The sequence below is a fragment of the Elgaria multicarinata genome, chromosome 3 (assembly GCF_023053635.1).
Source record: "Elgaria multicarinata webbii isolate HBS135686 ecotype San Diego chromosome 3, rElgMul1.1.pri, whole genome shotgun sequence".
NCBI lineage: Eukaryota > Metazoa > Chordata > Lepidosauria > Squamata > Anguidae > Elgaria > Elgaria multicarinata.
In genome coordinates this window covers 131,423,170-131,431,293 of record NC_086173.1, presented here as the reverse complement: position 1 = coordinate 131,431,293, position 8,124 = coordinate 131,423,170, and the positions used below count along the sequence as shown (strand labels likewise).

The window sequence follows — 8,124 nt, the reverse complement described above, 5'->3', positions numbered from 1 at the left end:
TTTCAGGGAGAGAACACAAAAGATGGAATGTTGAAGGAGAAATAAAGGTTTGGCCCATTTGTTGTGTTACTCTTGTAAAGCACTTTAAGAGTGCGGTACAGCCAGATGTCTTCTATTATAAAATTTCAGTTCAGTTATGAACTCATTGGATGCATTTATTTATTCAAAAACCTTAAGATGTTGATAACAGATATACTGAAAATAAGCACTTTTTTCATAGTTTTACACTGACATGCAGACGATAGAAAATGTTAAGAGTCTCATTCGAACAGCCCCATTTGATTTATTTTGGGGCTTCCTGTTCAATCTGACCAATGTTTTTTATTTTCTGCACAGATCAATGTTTGTGAATTAGTTGTGTGAATCAGCTGCCATGTATACAAATCACCACGAGTGAGACAAGCTCTGTGGATTTTTGTTTTGGGCAGTTATATAAGCTTACAACATGCTCACTCAAGCCATGTAAAGGTGGGGATCTCCCAAGTATTTCGATTAAAATAAGAACATAAGAGCCCTGTTGATTCAGACCAAAGGTCTATCTAGTCCAGCGTTGTTCCTGTTGGCTGTGGGAAGCCCACAAATAGAACATGAGTAAAACACACACACACACAAGCACACTTTGCGTTCCCTAGTAACAAGTATACAGAGGAATACTGCCTCCAATATTGGAAGTAATACTGTATATACCAATCATGGCTAACAGCCATTGATAGTTTTCTCCTCCATTATGAAATAAATCCAGTTCCTTCCACTCCTCCTCATGCTGGTTAAGCCATTTTTTGATGAAAAACGGGGAAGCTTTCATTTCTTTCAATGTTTATTGATCACTGCATCACTTAGGTTTGAAGTGGATAATTACAAAATACATAAAGTTATCAAATCAATTAACATTTATTAACATGAAATAGAAACTATTCCCATCAACTGACTTTACCCTGGCTTCCCAAAGCCAGCTCAAACAGAAAAGGTCTTACGACGTTTTCAGAAGATACCAAGATTCCGACAAGTCTTCAGTGGGAAAGAATTCCAGACAATAGTAAAGTCTCTTCATATAAAAATGATGCTTTCAGATATTGCCGTTGGGCACATAGAAGACAGTCTCTTTAGCACGTAAAAGAACAGAGTGCTGCTTCATACTTTACAAGTAGGTTACAGCAGTGTAGGCATTTTTCCACAGTAAAAACATTCAAGTGTTAAGTGGATATGTACCAAGGAACTGCAGGTTTAGAGATGTGCACCTCCTCTCCACTTCTAGTGCAGTAAACACCAGTGGAACATTAATGTAATATGCCGCTAGTGGAAAGTGTGAAGCAGTCCTGGGTGGATGTAGGGAATTTGTGAGCCTTCACTGTTATGGTTTATAGTAACTGCGAATATGCATGATATAGGAAAGGAGTGTTCCAATATAGCATGCAACCTCACTTACAAAAGTAAACCATGGTCTAGCGCAAGGATGGGCAGCGTGGCCCTCTGAATGTTTGGCCTACAACTATTGGGTCTGATGGTGTGAGGAAGCGGCCTTTTCAAGCACAACAGGTAAAGTACTCAGGGAGATACTACTTAGTTGACAATTAAAAACCACAACCACTTAAACTCAAAAGAATGAATTAGAACAGCATCTGCCCTAACAGCTGTACTATATTACCGTAGCCACCATTTTTGCACTAGTTTCTCATTTTCCTGCTGGCTTTGACTGGTGAAAGTAGCACAGTCGTACTCTCTTGCTTGTTAATTTGGAAGGTATAAAAAACAGTTAGATGGACAGGAGCTATGATCGGGTAGAAATAGAATGCTGCAAGATTAGAATGCTTGAAGGAAAAAGATCAGGCTGCAAGACTTCCAAGAAGGAGAGTGGACAAATGTGGAGCACTGATGTGGCTCAGCAACTAGAATAATGACTCACCTGTTCTTTCTGGACAACTTCCGAAGGCAGAAATACATGCTATGGGCGTTGTATGGATGGCACTGAAAAATGCATCCTCGTGTGGAATTCCCCCTCTTCTTCGCATAATGTTTAGGTACACTTATCTGTATAGAGACATCTTCACGATTCTGGCCTGCTGAACATCACTGGCAGGATTGGGGAAACGTACATGATGACATCACGACACAAGTTTAAGGATTACTAATTGCTAGGGAGAAATTCCTCAACATAGGATGCCATTTTCAGTGGCAATCTTGTGCCACCACACATAAAGCACAGCTCTCTTTGACTTAGAGGAAATACAGGAGTTTCATCTATTGCTAACAGTTATAGAAAGTCAAATTTTCTTTCTGGCTAGTAAAATTACCTGAATATTGGAAAAGAAAGTGGGGAGGGGAGAGGGGGAAAGGTCAAGCTCCAATGAAGTCAGACTGAAGTAATCATTTTTCCTCTCTAAGAGGAGAGCCAATGCCTTGGCCAGAATAAAGAGATTGATTTCACTAACCCAGAAGTTGTCAGTTCCCAGAGAGAAACAGCTGTTCAGAGCAAGGACAAGCAAGCTCCCTCCTCAGCTGCCAGGCACAAAATGCAGGAGGCAAGGCTGAAGAATGGGACGCTCAGCTTTTGCAATAGGTGTTTCTTTACAGCACCACAATGCTTTGGTGGTGTATATTATATAACCCCATTTTTTTATTTTCAAATTTACAGAAATCAGGCATGTTAAGAAAATGTTTGTGTCAGATGCATTGCCTTAGCTAACCATGGTGGAAACACGTAATTAAATTCTTCTTTTTTTAAAAAAAGATCCTGCAGAATTTTTAGGATGCTGAATTATCCACCTGAAACCAGGCTTGTTCTGCCTATTGCTAGCAAATAAAGCTTAACTTGTAAGGAACAAGAAGATAGCCTAATGGCTGAGGCACATTGCTGAGCAATGCTGTTTGAATTATGGTGCATTGTTGCATGAGCCCCTGGAAGAGTTACAACTAAATGACATTTCCTGTCTTACAGACCTACACCCTAACCATGAGCCCACCTTTCCTCATCTCAGCCACATGCTAGCAGCATAGTTGGAGTAATAATAACATGAAAACAAGGGTTCCTACTTATAGTGAAATGTATTTTGACTACTCCATTTACATGTTTGAAAAACATAACCAAGTACAGCCATGTTTATAAACAGGATGGATGCTTGCATATGCACTTACCTGGCAGCAGGGACAGGAAAACCTGTCCATTTAAGTTCCTTTTTCGATTTTTTTCCACTTTTGACTTTGTTCCATCCACATCAACTTGCAGTTTATTTTAAAACGTCAGCATGAAAATTCGTATGTACTTTCATGCTCACTTTTCCAAATCTGCACGTATTTGTGTGTGCAATTTTGCCAAACATATGCATTTTAACATGCGATTTTCCCTAATACGATGCACTTTTGTAAGATTCCCCCCCCCAGTGCATGCATTTTTGATAGAACAAGCACAGTAAAATTCAAAGGGATGAATACCAAAGGATAACTTCATTTCAGTTCATGTATTGGTTGAGAAGTGTGAATTATGTAAGTTCTCATCAAAATGGTAAGTGAATGAATTTCTCCCCCATCCTTACCTGGCAGTGAGCCCACTAAACCCATTAGGATTTAGTTCCAAGTAAAAAGACACAGGATCTGGTTGCACTGGCACTGAATATTTTGAATATGCAACTGCTACTGAAAGACAAGTTCCCTGAATGCAAGTGCCTGAAATCTACAAGGCTACAGCTTATTACTCTACATAGGCACACTGGATATCTCAAAATGCTTAAAAGCAAATAAACAGGGCCATAACATTTTAGAAGCTGGGGACCAATTAATTTTTAAAATCAAACATAAACTTACCCTATAAAACAATTTACAGAACAGAAGCCAGCAAGCCTTTATCAATGTTTGATTAGACTTTTGTAATACAACTAACCTTGTTGAATGACGTCACTTCAATAAATAACTCAGGATTACAGAAGTCTCCTAAATACAGGCATCAATATTTGACTATTTTGCAGTTGGGCACTGACATATCAAGCAAGATTCAATTCAGTCTCGTCCACCATCTTTCAAGAAGTCTCTCAATTAGGAATACAAATAAAAATGGAACGTATTTTTTTTAAAATGTATGCTACGTCGTCTCCATGAATTTTTTTGCTGAAGTGACACCTATTTAAATGAACCATCACAACAGGCATCAATGCACCCCCAGCCTACCCCATTTACATTGGCTTAAGGAGCTTCTTTCGTTGTGCCAAGAAACAGAAAAGTGCCGGGTTTTGGAGTCACCTCCAAGAAATGTCTCTTTCCATTATGATCCTTTGAAAGTCCTTGAGGTTGAGTGATGCAGCTCGTTCCCATCTCTTGTGAAGTGCCGCCACCGCCACCACTTACAGAAGGCAACCCTTCAGGCTGCTCCGTAAGCCTAATTGCAGTCTGCATTTGCTTTCCTAATTCCTCTATCAGTTTCCCAGGAGCAGATGTAGATTGTAGAGAAGCCTTTGATTTTTCATTACCAACATCTAACGTCAAAGCGCCCGTGTCTCGCCTTAATCCATTACAGTCAATAAGTGGGGCTGTCCTCTCCTCTTGGAGTGTGCTTTGTAAAGGATTTATTTTCCCATCTTCGCTGGCTGAGGACTCTTGTTCATCTGAATCGGAGTCTCCTGTCTCATATGATGAAGTGCTGCTTGAGTCTTCAGAGTCACTCGCCTCTCCTTCGGAGGGAGCCAGCTGCTGCTTAGAAACGTCTGCGCCAGCGGCTTTTAACTCCTTTTCTTCCTCTTGAACAAGAAGTGCTGCTGCTTCCAGCTCGTCTAGTTCAAAACCCAATTTGGCCTTACTCAGCTCGGCTTTCTGCACACGTTCGGCAAGGGCTGCCAACTTCTTCGACCTTTAAAAAAAAGGGGGGGAGGAGAGAACATACAAGGGATTTAAATGTATGCTTTTTGACTGTCACAAGACATTTAACTAACAGATGTCGACAATGACAGAAGCATAATTAAGCAATGATGAGAGCTCTCAGTCTTGGGATTACCCAAACTTCCAGAATATTCACAATCTGACTGTGTGTTTTGTTTGTGTTTCTGTTCTTTAGCCAGTCACTGCTCTTATCCCATGCCTACCATGACTCCTGAGCATGCTTAGCAGTCATGGAATTAGACAGGGCCAGACAAGCCTTTTTAGGTAGAAGGCCACATTGGTGAACAGAGATTCCCTCGGAGACTGCATGGATGTGCAGGGCTGGAGGGTGGTCGGACCAGGACAGATGGAGCCAGGCATACACACATGCACCCTTCACTACCCTCCCTCTCTCTCTCTCTCTCTCTCTCTCTCTCTCACACACACACACACACACACACACACACACACACACACACACACAGATGCCCTTCCTCCCCAGACATACACACACACTGACACCCTGTGCCCACGGGCTCTCTCAACACAGATACAACCCCCCCGCCCCCAAAGTGACTGGCATTGCTGGAGGGCAAGATTAAAGCCTTTTCCCTCACCACTTGGAGATCCTGATCAAGACGGTGGTTTCTCCACTGCTGTACAATTAGCAGTGTGGAAATGGCGAACTTGGCTGCATTAGGTTAAGGCCTGTCTGCCCCCTCCTCACTTATTCTGACCAAAGTCACTGTTTTCCCATTGCCAGTACCAGCGCCAGAACAACCATCTATTCCCTTCTGCCCAACTGATGCCTGATCAGCTGTGCAGCAGGGAAAGAGGGGCGGGGGGAGCTCCTCTTATGGAATGATCCTCTTATGGACCCGTAAGTGATTAAAGAACAGGAAGCAGAGAGTAGAAATAAATGGGCAAGAGTCACAACAGAGGGATGTACAAAATAGGTCTCCCATGCCCCTCAAATGATCTGTCTTGGGAGTGTTGGTTTTTTTAACTAGTTCAGTAATGATCTCCGTTTAGGACTGAACAGTGAGGTGGCCAGATTTGCTGATAACATCAATACAAGACTGGGTCACTTCCACGATGCTGGCCAACACTGCCTCCTGGCGCCTTCTGTAGTTTTGCCTAATGAACTACCTTGCCAGCCATTACTAGATTAAAAACAAAAAAATGGTGCTGTTTAGAGTCTTGGGGAAACCAAAGGAACCAAGGACAGAAAAAAGAGGGTGGGATGAAAACCAAAAGGTTTAGAAAAGTAAAGATTTTATTGGTCCATTGCATTTCAAATTAAAGAAAAAAAGCTTCTTCAGAGCTCTTAAAAAACATACCACTATGTTCTCTAGTGTGCTCCATGCTGTTTAAGGGCCCCTAAAGAAACATTTTAATGTGAATTGCATTGGGCAAATAAAATCTTTATTTTTGCACACTTAGAATTCCATCTTCCCCTGGCCTTTCCCCCCGCCCCTATCTACATATTGGATCACACTGGTTTTTAAACATGATACTCGCTACAATTTGGTAGAAACATAATTTAAAAGGCAGCTTATAAATCTTTTAAACAAACAAATGCAAAAGCTGCCTATCTACCATACTCAGGAGGAAGGGGCATAGCCTGCCACGATTAGCGTCTTCCCATGTGGGCAGATCTACAGTACTGAACGAAGTGCACGTGTGTGTGTGTGTGTGTGTGTGTGTGATGCATTGCTTACGTGAGATGAAGTATGAGACAAAAGGCTCCTTCTCATCAACCCCCTCCCCAAATGCAGGACAGCTGCTTGTTCAATTAAAAAATAATGAGAATTATTAAATGAAATAAATTAATGGCTTCGATAGCTAATTGACCATGGCACAGGAACTAATCTGCAACACTTGGATTAAGGGAGGCTTAATTGTAAGCTTGTATGTGTGTGTGTATTTCCCTTAAAAGTTGGAAAGTATTCTATGCTGTTTTAAATACTTTTATATGGCTCGAACTGAGTCACAGTTGCAGTCTTTTCAGAATATAAAAGTTTGCCTTATGCAGGAGAAGACCAGCCCATTCAGATGTCCGGTACAGGCAAAGTTGTGTCAGAGCAGCTCTCTGGGATTTCAGGCGGTTTAGGCTATCCTCACCTGGCTACCTGAGATTCTTTAAGTCAGAGTACAAGGAGTGGAACCCAGACCTCATATATGTGCTGAGCTGCAACCTTTCCTTTAATAGTGTCATAATTGGGGTTGAACTATAACATTCTGCTGGAATGTGTTTTTAAGATGTCACACTGCCTCCTGAAACGGAGGCAATTTAGAAAGGGGTGAGAGAATAAAAAACACCAGCTAGTTGTCCCCATCCTTTCCACACGCTTTTAAATAAAATTCCTTTAGGAGATAAAAAAAAAAGCACTATGTGTTATACTGAGTAATTATCCCCCCTGGGAACTAGAATATAAAGATCTTTAAAATCATTCAGCTGAGAGAACAAGCACTTTAACTTTCGCCTCACAGGAGTTGTGTATTACATTATCAGCTGCTCGCTCTGGTGTCATTGTGTCATGCCTCGCAGGTTAGCAGGGGTTTGGCAGAGGAAATGAAACCCAGTCAGTTACGGCAGGATTTATAGCAGACCCGCTGTTGCAGGAAGTGGTGAAAAGTTGATTGATAGCCTTAGACAAAACTCTACTGCAAAAAAACAGGATGTATGTCTGCTATTTATACCTGGTTTTCCCTTTCTTCCTTTCTCTTCTGCTCCATATTTCATGCAACTGTATTGCTTTGTTGTTCTCTACTTTGTTAAAAAAAAAAAGCTTTCTGGTAAAAAATGCATTTAATCTGCAAAAATAGCAGGCATTTTCTTTTTCTATGTCCACCGCTTAAATATCCTAATTTTTCTAATCCTTGTACCATGTACAAGAATTGTACCATCTCCTAATTCTTGTATCATGTTAGTTGTTTTTCAATCGCTTCACCTCATGGATTTAATCAATGCCCCATTTATTTGCAGAAAATTCCTTCTCAGCCAGCAGATGCATATCTAAAATATCAGAAAGATACACATGGCCTGGAAGCCCTTCATGTGTACAACCCAAAGAAATGGACACATACCCTGAAATTACGACTTCAACATCTTTCCGCAATGCACCTGCTTTTGGACTGCATACCTGTGAGGCTGCTGGATAATCAACTTGCCTTACCAGGATTGGACTAAACTGCTTTTGATACCTTTTTGCAGAACTATGTGTGTTTCAGTCAATCATAGCTGTGCCCCATCTTTCCCTGGACTTACAATATGGAATA

At 41.2% G+C, this 8,124-nt stretch overlaps 1 protein-coding gene across 1 annotated transcript in view; it reads right to left on the bottom strand.

The window, feature by feature from the left end:
• Positions 1 to 924: 924 nt before the first annotated feature.
• The window catches only part of SHQ1 (SHQ1, H/ACA ribonucleoprotein assembly factor), a 92,850-nt gene continuing 85,650 nt past the window's right edge, over positions 925 to 8,124 (bottom strand). Inside the window, exon 12 of the mRNA XM_063121918.1 lies at positions 925 to 4,834. Coding sequence (XP_062977988.1) covers positions 4,174 to 4,834 — 661 coding nt within the window. The 3' untranslated portion in view covers positions 925 to 4,173. The remainder of the gene's footprint in view (positions 4,835 to 8,124) is intronic.